Raw genomic sequence first — 18,293 nt, forward strand, 5'->3', positions numbered from 1 at the left:
TTGTATAACGATTCTAGATTATATCATAAACTGTGTTAAACATATTTGTAAAAGTCAATTCAGGACGTTTATTTTGCAATTTTTCTACCGTAATAAAAAGACGGGTGATATGGCGCCAATTCCACTTTAGTCATCTCAAAAAAAATTAATGCGTTAAAAAAGAAATAATGAATTTAATAACATAAATGAATTATAAATTCTAATTTGACAAAATGAGAGAATTGTCTAGATATTCAAAGGAAATATCTAAAATAAGAGGTATGTTTGTTTTAAATTAGTCTTTTTGGTTATTTTTGTGTGCCTTTATAAAGTGGGGAAAATGCATGTAGGTTTATTTTACATGCATTTGTTGTTTAATATTCAAAGACACCGAATAAAAAGTAAAAAAGACGAAATTTGTTTTTTTATATAATAATAACTAAATGACTTAATATATAATAAATAAAATTTTTGATTTCAGAGTCAATAAGCTACTCTTTATTAGAAAATAAGATAGAGAATAAACAAATACATGGAAGAAAAAAAAAAAGAGAAAATGACAGACCTATAGGGAGTATTGATATTAGCAATGTTTCTGAGTCATTTGCAAAATTAACTGGGTTGGGTGATCCTGCAGGTATGTTTTTAATATTATAAAGTTTGCAAAGAGTCTAAGCAATTGAATATATACCTCATAAATTCTTTTATTTTATAAATAAATTAATTAATTATTAGAGTGTGATATTGTACTAAATGGTAAAAAAGATAAGTTTAGAAGACAAATATTGGGTCTAATAAATGATAAAAATGAGGAAGAGGTTAAAACAAAAAACAAAACTGAAAAGGTTAATTTGAGTAGGAATGTAAGGCTGGATACAAATTCTCGTTTAGGTTTAAATACATATATTTATTCAGATGGTAGAGAATGGGAACCAACAAGTCCAAGTTTAATGTGGAGAAAAGGAAAAGATACGGAAAATACAACAACATTGCCATGTTCAATAGCAGACCAACAAGCATTAATGAACAGTCCAGGAATGATAAGGGAGCTGGAAAACGAGTTAGGTCCAGTAAAAACTTCAATAAAACTTTCAGCAACAGGCGAAAAACTATATGACGTGAATGTAGGTGAATTATTAGTGGCAAAGGAAGTATGGAAAGATGAACCATTAAAACAGATAGCAAAGGTTAAGTCCTTGGAAAGTGAATTGATTGGGACTTCTGCATCAAAAAAGAGCAAAGAAAATTTGAATCCAATATATGAGGAACTACAAGTCCCTGGAACTGAGTTAGTCACGTTGAAAGAATTTGGTGGAATAAAGTTGCCAGTAAGAACTGTTGCTAATATGATCAATTATTCCTCTGATAAGGTGGAGAGAACAATTTCTGAAAAGGAAGGGTCTTTAGAAATGAAACTTTTGAATTTGGTTGATCCAATGTATTTGAAGGAAAAACATGATGGTAAATCAAGTATAAATAAATTAGAAGAAAACAATATAAAACAAAAAGAATTAGTTCAGAGTGAAATAAATGATATATTATTCGGAGAAGTTGTAAACGAAAAATTAGAGGAGAGATATATTAATGATGTTAAATGGTTAAGACTTGTTAATACAAATTTCGAAAAACATTTAGGGATAAAATTATCAGAGAGGGTTTCATTGGAAAACTTTGGGGATGCTTCAGTTAAAGATAAAAAAGATAGAAACGGTAAGATTTTTAGTAGTGAATTCGTCAAATTGAGAAAACAATTTGGATGGGAAACAGCTGATACAATTGATCAGACAAATAATGAAGTTGAATATGATATTTATGGTAAAACAGTAAACAATAAATCAACCTCGGATGAATCAATAGTAAGTCGTTTAATACAAAACACAACATTATATCCGTGTTTTGATGAAGTTCTGTTTGAGAACTCTTTTAGAATTCATCCAAAAAAGAGGTTAAACAGTGTTTCATTAATAACGGACCATTTAGATGCAACTTCAATTCCTGATTCAGCTGATTTATTGATAGGTATACATAAAAGGCAGTATACACCACCATTGGCTGAAAACTTTCCGAAAGGATTGCCTTCACAAGTACAAGATCCGAGAATAATATGGCAAAAAGAGTTCTTAGAAGTTCCATATGATATAACTGCAGATTTGATAAGGAAAATTCAAGCAGGTTCATGGGACGAGATAGCAAATGACATAGCTAAAAGTAGCTATGGGTCGATTCAAGTGAAGTCGTTAGACTCCATAGCAAGCATCAAAAAACTACTTTTAAATGAGTTAAGTTATAATACAATGTACAGTGTTGATGAACCTTTTGATGTTTCACCACCGAAATTAAGCAGGATTGAAAGGGAACAGGTAAACAAAGGAATAGGAAACAAAACACAATTTTTGAATAACAAGTTAATATTAACACCAAAAAGCAGCATTTTGTCTCAACAAAACAAAGCAATGGAGTCATTTTTGCCATCAAATCCAATAAGTGGTATATTAGGTGGAAGTAATTTGTTAAAGGAAAATAAGAGCGGAGAAGCTGATAAGAAATTAATTGAGAAATTCAGAAATAATGCCTCAGTAATAACATCAACTCCAGATTCTGAGCTTTACGAAATAGCACTTTGGAATAGATACGAGTTCCCTCATGAAGATTCAAATAAAGGCACATTTAGGAAATTTAAATTGGGCAAAATGCTTGATGGAGAGCCATTAACAAGACAAAAAGTCATTGAAATGTCTAGCTTATGGGATGAGGCATTGGAAAAACAATCTTTTGAAAGAAAAGAAGGACTAGAAATATTAAAGAATTTTCAACTTGGAGGCAATTTTACAGATGAATCAATTACTAATTTATCTAATGTAACAAAAGAATGTTATAATTCAATGAATAAAAAAGATATTAAGAAAATAACAGATATGGTAAAAGAGTACTCAGAATCGATCGATTTATCGGATAAATTCAATACTTCAACTCAAGACTCCAAAAAAGCAGTACTAGGACAGGGATTGGGTACAGGTGGTGCAGTAGGAGGTATTAAAGGAATAAGCAATTTATTAATAAGTGGAATGAAAAACTTTTCAGGAGCAACTTTAAATAACAGAATTATTAGTCCACCAAGCAATCTTGTTTTTGATGAGGGCAACAATGATTCAATTAAAGCAAATAATACTCAAAATAACATTTTCAAAAAAATAAAACCATCTCAAAAGACAAATAAGAATTACAGAGGAAATAAAGACTCTATGAATAATTACGATGACGATGACGATGAATACAGTTCTGTTATTGATGAGTATTCTGAGGAATTTGAGGATTTATCCACAGACAATGAGGAAGACTATAGTTTATTATGTGCACCTGTAAATGTACAAGAATGGGAACCAACCAACTTAATGATGACAAAAAGCTTATTCAAATATATGGATAGTGTATTTGTAACTCTGTCTTCGGTATTGTACAAGGATAGAAAAATCAAATATAGGGTAGAAGTTTATGAATTATCTGAGCATGGTATAATTGTATGGATGGGTAGAGACAAAGCTGGTATTAGAGAAAAATTTGCAAATTGTTGCAATAATGAAAAAGGAAAGTTAAGGGTGAAAGGAGGAATATATATAACTCCAGATACAATCATATCGCCTATAGAACCATGTACAGAAATACCTGGTAATTACTCATTTACTGTGACAGGAGTTAGCTTATCACAGTTAGTATTCAAGGGAATGGTTACTAAGCAGTTGGAATTTATTAAAAAATATATTTCGGAAAGAAAGACTCAAACACCAATAAACCTAAGTGAAAATGATGAAGCCGATAGAGACAACTTAAAGAAAAGTGGGGGTAATAACCTGCAAAACAACGGGACAAGAATAGAATCAGAAAACTACTTAGGTAGAGGCAGCAGTTTAAAAAATCAAAGACATTGCTATGGTATAAATATAGATATAAATAACTACGAGAATATTTTTGACAAGAATAAGGAAATGAAAAAAATTAATGACTGTGATATATTAGAATTAATACCTATTCTAAATAGTAAATTTATTCCCGGAGTAAATACTATTTTAGTTTCAACTAAAGATCCATTTTTAAGGGGCGTATTACCATTATCTATAAAAGGATTACAAAATGTTACAATCAAATTCAGTTTAAGAAGAAACAGATTATTGCTTTGGAGATCGATTAAGTGCCAAATATGGAGAATACAATATATCGATTTGTGTTTAAAAAGTTATTATTTGCCTTCAAAAAAAATGTTATCATTTATCACTAATTCATACTCAAAAATAAGCTCTTCCAACTCCTTTGATATGGGAGGAATCAAATTTCAGGAAAATATATTCTTACATTGCATAAATGTTGCCTTATCCAGGAGAGATCCAAAGGAAATCATATTTAGGGGTTGTTATATGGGAGACGACGGATTCTCCAAAATATTCCCATTATTAAAGCATTCGAAATCCTTGGGTAAATTAGACTTGGGTATGAACAACTTGACAGCTCGTTCTCTTCCACTAATACTTGAAGTGGTAAAAAACTCAAATTGCAAGAAACTATGGCTTGATTTTAATAACATAGGTCCAAATAAGACAAAGAAGGAGTTTGCTTTATTTATTAAACATATTTTGTTTTCAACAAGTATTGAGAACATAAATCTCTCAAGAAATAAAATAAATGGAAGATGTATTGACTTCCTGGACACTATCATAGATAATTTAACTCTTAAGAATAAAAATTTAGAAACGCTAAGCTGGTGTTCAAACGGTAATACTCAACCTGAAATTGAGACACTACTTCTAGCTCTTCAACCATGTTGTATTAAGCTTTCGAAAGTCTACCTTGGTGGAAATTATATTGAAAGGATTGATGCATTTAGAAGAAGGTTTCATCCTATACATATTAACATGGAAGATACATCTACCCACTATTTGATGAAACAAAATAATAGCAGGGATAATGATACTAACTATTAGAAATAAACACAATTTTTATAAATTGAGAAGAAAGTTACTATGTTAATCTTCGAATCCAAAATCATATTATTATTATTTTTACCATCAAAATATATAGATTAAGTTCTTCCTAATCTAAAAATTTTAAAGTCACTAAAATGGGTTCAAATTCAGAAAGTGAACCGAAAAAGTTTAAAGGCAACGACAGCAGACACAATTAGAATGTTCCCATATCAAATATTTATTTAGATAGCATTAAATGTTGATCTATACAGCTGCGATCAAATCTTTTTATTAAGCAAGCACCCCTCATAATTGCATGAATCTGCCCGCTAACTCATTTCCCCACTGGCCCGCGAACTGCTTTTTTTAATTTGTTGAGTGCAATTTGAGTAACAATGAGCGCCTCTTAGTTTTTGCCTTGTATTCAAAGTTCTAGATGACAAAATATTCAGGCTTCCATATTAAATTAAAGTCTTTTTTATTTTATTAATGAATGAGTATTCGAATATATTAGGGATATTTAAATTAAAAAATTTATATTTATTCATTATTACACATTTAGTTATTTACAACATAAATTATTGTGATATTTAAAATATAAAACCACATAAATCTTTTTTTCCCAATTATAATTTACTTTTGTCAATTGAAATATAGAAAATATATCTAATAATTATAATAATTTATACTATAGAATACATAATTTGGTACTTTATGTATATATAAGAGATACTATAAACGCTATTTTTTTAATTATTAAATAATAGTATTATTATTCCTTTTATAACAAAAAAAGAATATTTAGAGTTGTATTTAATAATTACACAGGTATTATGATGAACTATTACTTTTTTGAATTAATATTTATGGTTCTGGTATTTTCCCAAATTCTCTCAAATTTCGTTTTTGGTGTTGAATTTCGTGATACTAAATCAAATAATATCAATGAAAATGGAATTAATTTAGAAGTGGATGTATCATTAAGTAATGAAAACGGTAATAACAATAATTTACAATTAACTACTCCTTTTCCTTCATCTATAATGCATAATCATAAAATTGAAGCTTCTAATATGAGTAGTGATAATCTAAATCTAGTTAAACAACTTGGTCATGAAGATATTTATAATTTCACTAGAGTAGATTCAGTTGTACTTTTTTATGTACCATGGTGTATGTTCTGTCGTGAAATGATTCCAGAATTTGATAAAGCTGCACAAATTTTAAAGTATAAACAAATTAAATTTGGTAAAATAGATGCCAATGAGCATAGACAAATTGTTTTGATGGAACAAATAATTAAATTTCCAACAATTAAAGTATATTCTGAGGGTATCGGGCATTACTACAATGGTTTGTCTAATGCTGTATCTATTACTAATTTTATTAATACAGAATTTGATCGTGATTTGTCTATTTTAGATATTGAATCTCTTAAACTATTTACCAGCACTGATAAAAGCTCTATTAAAATGATAGCAATAGTTAATGAGACTCAAACGAATTCAACAAATACTGTCTCAGTTTCATATTCTAAGATATCACGTAAATACCACAATATATTTTTCGCTCATACATTTCTAAACAATACTGATATTGTTAAATATATTTTATATAAGAGCAACAACTCAAAACTTCGAAATGATGATTCAACCATGAATAAGAGTAATTTACTTGCAATAATCACACCTTGGAATGATAATTCTGAGTTATTTGATTTAAATCGTATCGGAATGAATGAAAATGCTGAACAAGGTGTATTATTACTTAATGATATAGATTTTAATGATTATGGCCTCCTGGAAAGTTTGGTTCATAAATATCAATTTCCATTAATTATAGATTTTAATCCTTTTATTGCTCAAAAATTATTTTCAGGAAATAAGCCTATTGCCTTTATATTCATAAACAAAGATACACCAAATTATAATTTATTCATGGAAAGGTACAGAAATCTAGCCATTCAATTTAGAGGTGATATTATATTTGTTAGAAGTGGAAACTCTCTCCCTCACGAAAAAAGAATTAGTCAAGTTCTTGTTAATGATGAAAATGAATTTCCAGTTATATCTATTATTAGAGTACCTGAGGATAATAATGACAATAGCCATATTTTATTGCCACCAAACATGCCTCCAATAAAGCAATCACAAGCTCCATTAATTTATAAATCCCGTATTTATGGCCAAAAACTTTTACAAGATTCAAATATTGAACATTTTATTAATGAATTTATTTCAGGAAGAATTGAACCTTATTATAAAAGTGAGGAACCACCATCTGAAGAAGATAATACAGGAGCTGTTAGAATTGTAGTCTCGAAAACATTTAAGAAAGAGGTTATTGACAATAATTTAGATGTATTTATAGTGTTTTTTGCACCTTGGTGTGGACATTGCAGGAAACTTGAACCAGACTTTCACTCCCTTGCATTTAGACTTCAAGGTTTAAGTGACAAGTTAAAAATAGCTAAAATAGATGGCTCTCAAAACGATGTTCCAAATATACAAATTTTTGGTTTTCCGACATTGTTACTTTTTAAGTCAGGTGAAAAAGATAAACCAATGTTTTATGGGGGTGATAGAACTATTATTGAAATGATTCAGTGGCTTTCTGAAAATGTTTCAAATAAATTTGATCCTCAGGTTTATCTGAATCCTGAAAATGCATTTGAGGATGATGATCTTGATATGGCTTTATCTCACGAATTATAATATGATTATTATTTTTAGCTTATGATAGGATTATTTTAAAAAAATAACATTATATTGTTTTATTTATTTTGTGTATTTAAATTTTGTTCATTAAATGAATTATCATTTATTTTATTACGATGTATCATTGTACTTCGAAGTATTTGTTTTCCCAATTTATTTATATTTACTTGTTTGTTGAATAAATTGCTATTGATATTATTTTTTGAAGAACAATAACTGTATATAGTGCTAAATGTGGAAAAACAGCCTGATTGTATTCTTGAACATCCAATACCAGTGTAATTAAATTTATTATTATTCAAGCATTTAAAACACTTGCATGTTGGAATAAATGTCTTAACTTCATCCTCTTCATGTTGTATTGGCACATTTTCATCCAATATTTTGTGTAAATGCAATTTTGTTATACATCTCCATGAACCTTCCAACTTCGAAAATATACTATTTAAGAAGAACGAATGTGATAAACACGACGCTGCTGATATTCTATTTGATGGACTTTTATCAAGTAGTTTACCAAATAAATCCAAAGCATCATCAAACCAATTAAGTTCACTTATATTATATACATTCAAGACGTGATTTTTTAATTGTTTTTCCAGCTTTTTAAATTCAAACTTTATTATTTTCTCATTTGCATCACAGTACATTTGATGATTACATTCGATTAATCTTTTTCCCGTAATTAGCTCATAAAAAATAGTACCAATTGACCACATATCAACTTTTTCATCATATTCGTTATTTGTATAAATCTCCGGAGCTGTTGCAAAACAAGTACAGCAATGACCTTTAAGCTTTCCATTTACCGGTATTCCCGAATTGCCTAGGTCGCATATTTTCATTTGTGAACTACACATTTCAATGTCTCTAATAACATCTGCCAACATTAAATTTGCTGTTTTTAAATCTCTATGAACAACACCCTTTGAGTGCATTTGATTCACTCCAACTAATAATGTATACATTAAATTCCTGACAGCGTTTATTGGAAGACCATTTTTATACTTAAATCTCAGTAATTGACGAATAGTTCCACCATGGAATAACTCCATTATCAAATATTCTCTATTATCTGTTCTATTTTGAAACCAATCTAATTTCCTAACTACATATTCACTTCTGCACTTATCTAAATAATCAGCTTCTCTTGATAGCGAACCAGAAACTTCTGATTTAACTGCAACAAATTCAAAAGTTTCCCTATTTATACCAAGAAAAACTTCCCCATTACCTCCTTTACCGAGTGAAGCCTCTGGAATTATTATATAACTCTTATTAACATCATTCTTTCTCTTACTTCTAAAATCACCTATTTGTTGCATATTGTTAATCAAGTTTTCAAACTTCATATTTTGACTATTTTCCTTATTAATATTAATCTTACATGCTTTTATCTCTGTGTTAAATCTTATTTCATCCCCAAATATTTCTGAAACATCTTGAGATTTTAATATAAATGCAATGTTACACTCATTTGGTTGTGATGTCATTACTCTTAATTTGGTACCAGATGATACAACTATTATGTCTGGAAATAATGGAATAGGTAAATATGATCCTGTTATACAGTCTTTATAATAATATTTACACGGTTCGTTTAAATTATTTTCACTTTTTCTTGTTATTCTAAATTCACGATCTTCATTCTTAATCCATAAATCAAAACTACTTGTAATACATTCAGGTGGGTCTGGGTATGAAATATCAACATCTGTTATTCCATCCTCAGGACCTATTCTATATCTCACATTTGATTTCAATGTATGAATTTGAACTATTGGTGAAACCTGCAGAAGGAAATATACGTTTTCTGTTTTTTTCAATAGAGATGCCATTAATTCTTTCAGTTAAATTATTATCCAAAGTAAAGAAAAAACGTCATTTTAATATGTTTATCCTTTTTTGTATCAAATATTCGTATTATATTTCAAATTATGATCACTAATCCTAAAAAATTGTCATTCAATATCTGTTTTTAGTATATTCCCAATCTGTTTTTCTTACTTTTGTACACTTTATATATTTTAATTACATAATATAAATGTAACTTTTTATTTTATCTGAGAATATTTGTAGGAAATACAATAACAAAAAGGAAAGACCGTAGGATATTTCACAACATTTAAAAAATTCGTATATTTATTCTATTTCCTACAGTAATATTCTCATTATTTACGGTTATTTAAAATATGTTTTATTTATTCTGGATTTATTTATCATGTTTTTTTTATACACACACAACACGTGTCATTCATTACATGTATTTTTTTGCAATACCGTCGTGGCAGCAGTTCCACATTGGCATTACCGGTACTGAATTATTTTTTTTTTATTACGTCCACATGAACATTAGAGAAAAATTATAGTAAGAGTATTAGAAATATAAATACATAATTATGAAGATAAAAGATGTAATGTTTAATTAAAAAAGAGATAAGTATAATGAACTTATTACTTAAAGTGGGGGGAAAGAAATGAAATTAATGATCAATGAATTGTTGCTTCGAGGAGAAGATTATTTAAAACAAGATTTATTTCAGCCTAAAATACATACAATGAATGTACAATTCAATCAGTTTAATTCCTACTTTTTAATTTTTACCAAATAAATTCAACAATTGACAATTAAAATGTTAAATATATTATGTTTTGAAATGTGGGGAGCATGAGTGGGGCAAGCAATCTAGATGCTTTAAGATACATTTAATGTTTGGCGGAAAATTTTTTCAATGAATATGAAAAAATAAAAGATCGAGCAGAATTGGAATACAAATTTTTTTATTTTATTTAAGATTTTCGGTTATTAAAGGAAGAAAATATATAATAATAATATTGAGATGTTCGTCAAATGGAGTTAAGTAAAGGATCTACTCGTTACGAAGCAGATTACACTGCAAATGAGTTGGCCATTGCAGCTCAACGGAGGGATAAAAACACATTACATAATATTATTCAACAACTGATAGAAACAGGGCGTATAGAAATATTGAACGAATCTAATGCACTTCATTGGTCAGTCTATTATCGTTGGGATGATGTAGCAATTAATTTGATTAATTTAGGTTGTGATCCGTTCACAGGTGATATTAATGGGGATACTGCAATTCATTATTGTGTGAAATCGGGAAATTTTTCAATGTTAAAGTACTTTTATGATAAGTATGGAAGTAGAATTTTTTACGTGAAGAATAGGAATAATTTTGGTCTTATGTTGACTGCGGCTTCAGAATCTTCTGATAGCAAAATACACGAAATACTTAGAGTAATGGAATGGCTTTATTTACAAGGTTATTCTTTGGAAGAACAGGACGTATTGGGTCAGACACCACTGTTTTGGTCAACAAAGAGAGGTAATTTTCCAGTTATACAATGGTTAGTAAGCCATGGTGCAAACTCAGGGCATAGGGATCATAAAGGTAATACATTACTTCATACGGCCTGTTCGGCCGATATAGATGATGAAACTGTGAGTTTTTTGTGTGACTTGGGTTTAATTTATTTTTACCCATTCACAAATTATGAAAGTCAAATGGTAGGCAACACAGTTTTTCAAATATGTTGGACAAGAAGAAATTATTGGTTGGCAATGGTACTTACTTTTTGGTATTATCATAATAGGATGTTTGGAAAAATATCATTTTTAAAAAACCCTTATGCAATTTATTACTGGTTTATTTCTATTTTGAATTTTGTTGTTGTTTGTATAATGGTAAGTACAATGAAATTTTACAGTGAATATTTAGATGAAGTTGAATCAAACAGTACTTATTTATGGTTTTTATTATTTACAATATCTCAAATGTTTTGGTTATTATCAAATGTAAGCAATGTAAATTATGTCAAGTATCCAATATATCAAAAATTAATTCCAAGATTACAACGTGACAAAATGTTAATATTAGAATCATACGGTTTGTATTTACCTTTACTGACTGTTCAAGCACAAAGAATGAGCAGAAGTTCTAGTATGTACAAATTAATGCAAAAAGAAAATGAGCAAGTAGTTTTAAATAATAATTTAATTGAAATGAATAGAAAAGCTTTCTATGGTGAAGACATTGATATTAATCGTTATAAAGAATGTTATAATAATCATATATTAAAGCAAATAGAATTATCAAATGAAGTAATAGCTTTAATGCCATTTGTGTCAAAAGAAAGACAATCATATCACACAAAGTTATATTTAGATATAGTAGAAGGAAAACAGATAAATACAGCGTCACCAATAACACCTAAAATATGTGTGACTTGTAGAACTGAAAGACCTTTTAGAGCCCATCATTGTTCCGACTGTGGTTATTGTATACAGAGATTTGATCATCATTGTGTTTGGATAGATTCATGTGTTGGATATGGTAATCAGAGATCGTTTTTCCTTTTTCTATCATTTTTAATGACATCGTTTATATGGTATTATTATTTGCTTAGACATTATTGCTCACAGAGATTTCAATTTTCAGCGTCAGTGAAAAGAATATCTACATCAGAATTGAATGGACCAGGAAACAATGGTAGTTTTGGTGGCAATAATTGGTTTTCATTTCAAGCAGCTGATTTGTTTTTTGGGAACAATGAAACAAAAGATATCAGTTTTAATGAGAAAATATATTATTTCGTCACTTCAGATCCGTGGTTTGCCTTGATTATGTTTAATAGTTTTGCAAACATTCCATGGATGGTATTTGTATTATATTTACTTGTAAGACACATTAAATCTATTCTAACTAATGTTACATTTTACGAATACTACAAAAAACCGGAAGCAGTAAAAAAAAGATTTTCGGGTTATAATATGGAAGGATTCTGTTACGATATGCAAGGAAGAACATTTAGTTCCTGTATAAGGAGCATACTGGCATATTTTATGAAAAACAATTCATTTGATAGCGTTGATTTTTTTTCAAATATAAGAAAGCCAGAGAAAATAACGGGAAACACTGTTGAGACAAATTCTATGTTTGAAAATAGTAGTGTGCCTTATCATAGTATATCACATAACAATTTCCAATTTGCAGGAAGCAATGTTGAAGTTGGTACTAATTACATTGGTAATAATGAGATGGTAAATATGTACCAAGAAAATGATCTAAATCATGTTGACGGTTCTTTATATACTCACAATCAATATATGAATCCTTGTATTATTAAATCAAATATCGACCCACATTATTATCAGGTAAATCCATATGGTGTTAATTAATTTGAGTAATATGGAAGTAAAAGGCGTAATTAATATATATATAAATAGCCTGCAGTTTTTTTGTTTGTTTCTGAAAACTATTCGTTTGAAAAGTCATCACACTAGATATCATTGTAAAATAAATTATTGCATTTACCTTGTTTTTTTTCTAGATATTTTTTAGTCTCGTTGTATATACGGCTATTGTGGTTTAAAGGGCGGGATAAGTGTTTGTAAAAATTGACATTGTTAAATCAAAATAAGTGATAAATTTAATTTAAGGGTTAGTTTTGGAGTAGATAATACAAATAAAGAGTACGTATAAGTAATAGTGGGGAGGATAAATTAGGATTTATATGTGTACTTTTAGTTAATAAATATCGTGGTTTGTAATGTAAATACAAAGAAAAAAGAGAGAATGCGTTTAGAGAGAAAGCAAACAAGAAAAGGACAAAGTGAGAGAGATGACTTTCGTATTGATAAAGAAGAAAGGGACAATGAAATAGCGGAGTTGAATCATTATAAAATAGCAAATTTTGATAGCATATTACTAATTTGGGATTTTTTTGAGGATATAAAAGAAGAGGAGTTTGGAATAGAAAGTGAAAAAGAAAGGGACCTGGTGTATTCATATGATATACATGGGGAAAGATGTAAAGTCAGAGATAACCCGGGAGTGTTTAGTGGAATATTAGACTATATGAGTTATTTTTTCCCATTGTTTTTGTTGGAGTGTCAGCAATCAATACAAAGATCAAAGCAAATAGAGATGAGTGAATTTGAGTCTTTTACTTTATTAGAAGTAAAAAAGGCAGTTTCTGCGAGTGAAGATTTAAAATTTTATACATTGAAATTTGAAAGAAAAATAAATGATGATTCTATTTATTATTCGCCACAAGATTTAGTACTAATAGTATTTGATTTTGAGGTTGATTTGAGAGGAAATACTTTTAATTTAGAATCACCTGGAAATGTTGGACTAAGTCACGTGATAGGTGTTGTTCAGGGTTCAAGTTATAGTGGCAAATTATTTGTAAATGTCTTAAACCCAAGTCATTATTTGGAGGCAAAAAAGTTGGGTAAAAGTATTCCAACATTTGATCTGGAGAGAACGGAGAAAAGATTATTGGGCTTTAAGAAGTCTTTAAGTAGTGTAATGGATTCAAGTGAAAAAGATAGTAGATTATGGAGAATATCTAGAATTACCTCTTTTGCAACAAGTTACAGAGAGTTAAGTGGTTTGTTTTCTTTGAAAGATCTTCCTTTAAAAAAAGACATATTATATAAAAAATCATCGGAAACTGTCGATATAAAATATATGAAGATTCCGACTATTTTAGAGAAACGATTAGAGACCATTTATAATCCATCTCAAATGAGTGCACTAAGGGAATGTTTAAAATATAATGGAATAAGTCTAATACAAGGTCCACCGGGAACTGGAAAGACAACAACAATTATCGGAATAATAAGTGCGTTATTATCTTCGAATTTGGACAATTCAAATAATATATATAACAATAAAGAGGATTTAACCCCTTTGAAAAAGAAAAAAAACGGATGTGTTAATGATAATAAAAATGAAAAACACGATTTTATTGGTGAAGAGACATATTTATATAAAAACAAAGGATTACAACAGTTAATTAGAGCTAAACCATGGTGTTATGGCTCTGATTATGTTCCATGGTACGATACAGAAATGCGAGATCTTGTACCTTGTCATAAAAATGATATGCAGGTAAATAAGCTTGTTTTAGACATGAGGAATCACAAAATTGGTCCGAGAAAGCTGTTGATTTGTGCTCCTTCAAATGCAGCAATAGATGCAATAGTCAGAAAGTTGATCTATAATCAAAATACCGGAGAAGGAGGTATATTAGATAGTGCCGGAAATTATTACTCTCCAACTTTGGTAAGAGCAGGCCCCAATTTTCACCCAGACTTGAATGAGCACAGTTTGGAGTACAAACTTCAACAAAGACTTGAAAGAAATGGTTACGACGTTAAGACATGTAAACAAGAGATTAGACACCAAACTCAGTGGAAGATATTACAAGAGTCGCAAATAACATGTGCAACATTGTCAGTATGCGGAAGTAAAGAGCTTATGTCTATACTGAATCAAACTAGAGCATCCAACAACTACACATTTAAAAAAGATTCTTGTTCAAATAAAGGCAATAATGCTAATGCTTCATCTATATATACAGGTAATATTATTGGATCTACATACGGCGCTCTTGACGGAAATGCATGCATGCATGCAGTTAATAATGGTATTTGTGCAAATAATAATCAACAATTATTATTTGATACTGTGATAATAGATGAGGCATCACAGGGAATAGAATTGTCGACATTAATACCGTTAAGATTAGGTTGTAAAAGGCTTATATTAGTGGGAGATCCTAAGCAGTTACCTGCAACGGTACTTTCAAGGAGGGCAATAGAACATAAATATGATATATCGTTATTTCAAAGACTGCAAATGAGCGGTTTCCCTGTGGTAATGTTAGGAGTACAATACAGAATGCATCCGGACATATCCGCTTTTCCTTCAAAGCATTTTTATGATGGTGAATTGATGAACTACGAAAATATAGTAAAAACGAGAAAGTCAACAATACCTTGGGAAGAAATTCCAATTTTCAAACCGTTTACATTCTTTTCTGTTAACTCCGAGGAAGACCAAGGGAAGTCTATATCAAATCCTATAGAGGCAGAATTTGTTTGTCAAATGATAGAGCTTTTGGGACTAATATTACACGAATATCATATTAAGCAGACAGATGAGACTTCAAAGGAATCATGCACAAATTTATCCTCCTTTCCTTTGTCTAATTCATGTATCAAATCTTCTGAATCAGGTTTTTATTCAATAGCTGATTCACATTCAAATATACCCTGGTATGAGCGTATAGCTGTAATATCGCCTTACAATGAACAAGTTAAATTAATAAAAGATAAAATAAGGGAAAAATTCAACCTGGGTCATGATACAGTTTGTCCAATAGATGTGTCAACGGTTGACGGATTCCAGGGACAGGAAAAGGATTACATTATTTTTTCTGTGGTTAGATCGCAGTATGTTGAAGACGATAATATAGAAAATAGTAATTTAAGAAAGACAAATGCAGGTTTCATAGCTGACAGAAGACGTATTAATGTTGCATTAACTAGGGCAAAATATAACCTTTGGATAGTTGGCAATAGCAGGTACCTACTGGGAAATCCAGAATGGAGGAGTTTGTGGAATTATTCTTGCAAAAATAACTGTCAATTTTCTGTTGACTTTAAGAGATTTGGAACAGTTGATAATTATTTAAAATATTGGTTATACACTTATTTGCAAAGAAAGGAAGATATAAGAAACACATTAAAGAATTATATTCCAGATTTTATTCATTCACTGACTTTAGATTGTTCAGTATTTGAAAAGAACAATGGCAATTTATCTAGAATTGAGCAAAAATCAAGAATAGACTCTTCTTATTTCGGTAAATTGAAAGAAAAAATACCAGGATACGAAACAAAGCACAAAAAAAGACACAAATTACTGAACAAAAATATTAATTTACCCATTTTTAAAGATGAATGCATTGGAAATGACAGAAAGGACCAGAAAATACATTTTGAAGATATAAATTTAGAGATATATTATGATATGAATGAATATGACTTAACTGGAAATTACGAATGTGACAACAGGTATAATCGGGACGATAATAATGAATTAAGTGATTAGAAAGCTAGTATGTTTTGCAATAGGTTAGTATAGTTCAAGCTTAAGTAACATGTATAACTATTTTTAATTGCATGCATATGCATGAAACTTTTTTTTGATTGATTTTTGAAGTTTATCTGAGACAGAAATTTAAGGAACTAGTAGTTATGTGTTGTGTAATGAAATCTCCTTTTAAAAGAGGCTAACAGGATGTTTTTGCGCTTTTTGCTTCAAATAACTGCCATTTAATTTGATTTTTTAAATATCAAGGGTTAATAACAAGGGTTTCCGGTAATTGTTTGAGAATTGAAGGCGCCCTAATGTCCAAGTATAATAAATAATTGTATCGAATGTTTGCATGGAGAGTAACAAGTTTATATTTAACTGCCTAAGCGAGACTATATAAAGTTTAAGTAGGTAAAAATGTGGTTTTTTATAAGACATGCAGAGTCTTCGAATAACGCAACAAATAATAACGACTCGGTAGATTTAAAAGATAAATATAATGAAAGGAGAGTACCGGATCCACATCTAACAGAAATAGGGTTTAAGCAAGCAAAAATAACAGCGGAGTATCTTGCGTCTAAAGATAACAAGGTTTGGCAACAACAGGGTGAAGATCAAAAAGGAATGTGCTTAACTGAACCTATATTCGGAGGGATATACTGTTCCCCTATGCAGAGATCACTAGACACAGCTTTTGAAATACAAAAGAGAGTAGGATGCCCCGTATATGTGAATGCAGACTTATGTGAAGTTGGAGGCCTATTTCATGGGAGAAGGAATCACAGCAACGAACTTAAAGCTGTCGTGAGGATATGCAATGGCAAGAAAAGGGGCGATATATTGAAAGAGTATCCAGAATTCATACTAGACAAAAACATTAAAGACGAGGGTTGGTGGGGAAAACCACAAGAAAGCTTTAAAGATGCGGTCGAGAGAGCACATAGGGTCTCCGAATGGCTTTGGGAAATAAGTTATAACAATGTCGCACAGTACGGGGTAGAATCCCAAAGAAGGGTAAATATCCTAATCACGCACGGACTTTTCCAAGATATACTAATGAAAAAGCTTCTCCAAAGGGAACCGCTTCCTCCTTGTGAAGAATCGCTTTTCTTTCCATGTGAAAACTGTGCTATTAGTCAAATATCACTTGTAAAGAATGCACGTCAAAACAAAAATAATCAAGAATGCTGCACCGACGCCAAAGAAAAAAGTGAGAAAGAGAGAATAGATCCAAGAATGTGTATATGCATAAAGTGGAACTCAACCTCTCATCTCACAGAAGAATCTCTCAGGAAAACAGCTAGAATATTTCCTTATATGGATAAACTACAAATGCATGATTAGTATTCACGTTTAAAAGGCGCCACACAGGGCGGGCACTGCTTGAGACGGGTAAATTAGACGAGTTAATATAAAATAAATTAATATAGGAAGGCATAGTGCGATTATTTAATCGTTTTATTTAGTATACTTATTTTACTTTATATTTTTTAATAGTGTTGTTTATTTTAAATAGACTTATTATTAGTAATAGTTCAACGGTTAGTTTTAAGCATATAGTTTATTTTAATTTATTAATAATAGATAGGCGTTGGCATTTGGTATTGTTTGTTTTATTTTTAGTATACGATTGAGTATATTAAAAAAGTTAAAGAAAGACATAATTAATTACGTATATTAATAAAGTCAATTTAACATTGGAAATAGTGTAACTAGACAAATCC

The 18,293-nt window shown here is 29.9% G+C and overlaps 6 protein-coding genes across 6 annotated transcripts; 5 read left to right on the forward strand and 1 right to left on the reverse strand.

Annotated features, from left to right (window-relative positions):
* Positions 1-212: 212 nt before the first annotated feature.
* Positions 213-4,952, forward strand: FG386_000640 (uncharacterized protein; the record flags this gene model as incomplete). Its single annotated transcript, XM_067339984.1, has 3 exons — positions 213-258; positions 461-616; positions 715-4,952. The coding sequence occupies 3 exons, from the start codon at positions 213-215 to the stop codon at positions 4,950-4,952; spliced, it is 4,440 nt and encodes a 1,479-aa protein (XP_067195663.1).
* Positions 4,953-5,800: 848 nt separating this feature from the next.
* FG386_000651 (uncharacterized protein) lies at positions 5,801-7,648 on the forward strand (the record flags this gene model as incomplete). Its single annotated transcript, XM_067339995.1, has 1 exon — positions 5,801-7,648. One exon carries the CDS (start codon positions 5,801-5,803, stop codon positions 7,646-7,648), a length of 1,848 nt encoding a protein of 615 aa, XP_067195674.1.
* Positions 7,649-7,707: 59 nt separating this feature from the next.
* FG386_000662 (protein kinase) lies at positions 7,708-9,489 on the reverse strand (the record flags this gene model as incomplete). Its single annotated transcript, XM_067340006.1, has 1 exon — positions 7,708-9,489. The coding sequence occupies one exon, from the start codon at positions 9,487-9,489 to the stop codon at positions 7,708-7,710; it is 1,782 nt and encodes a 593-aa protein (XP_067195685.1).
* Positions 9,490-10,502: 1,013 nt separating this feature from the next.
* FG386_000673 (DHHC family palmitoyl transferase) lies at positions 10,503-12,857 on the forward strand (the record flags this gene model as incomplete). Its single annotated transcript, XM_067340017.1, has 1 exon — positions 10,503-12,857. One exon carries the CDS (start codon positions 10,503-10,505, stop codon positions 12,855-12,857), a length of 2,355 nt encoding a protein of 784 aa, XP_067195696.1.
* Positions 12,858-13,254: 397 nt separating this feature from the next.
* Positions 13,255-16,584, forward strand: FG386_000683 (SEN1 protein; the record flags this gene model as incomplete). Its single annotated transcript, XM_067340027.1, has 1 exon — positions 13,255-16,584. The coding sequence occupies one exon, from the start codon at positions 13,255-13,257 to the stop codon at positions 16,582-16,584; it is 3,330 nt and encodes a 1,109-aa protein (XP_067195706.1).
* Positions 16,585-16,986: 402 nt separating this feature from the next.
* FG386_000597 (phosphoglycerate mutase domain protein) lies at positions 16,987-17,913 on the forward strand (the record flags this gene model as incomplete). Its single annotated transcript, XM_067339941.1, has 1 exon — positions 16,987-17,913. One exon carries the CDS (start codon positions 16,987-16,989, stop codon positions 17,911-17,913), a length of 927 nt encoding a protein of 308 aa, XP_067195620.1.
* Positions 17,914-18,293: the final 380 nt, after the last annotated feature.

The sequence above is a fragment of the Cryptosporidium ryanae genome, assembly GCF_009792415.1.
Source record: "Cryptosporidium ryanae isolate 45019 chromosome Unknown contig_15, whole genome shotgun sequence".
Lineage (NCBI taxonomy): Eukaryota > Apicomplexa > Conoidasida > Eucoccidiorida > Cryptosporidiidae > Cryptosporidium > Cryptosporidium ryanae.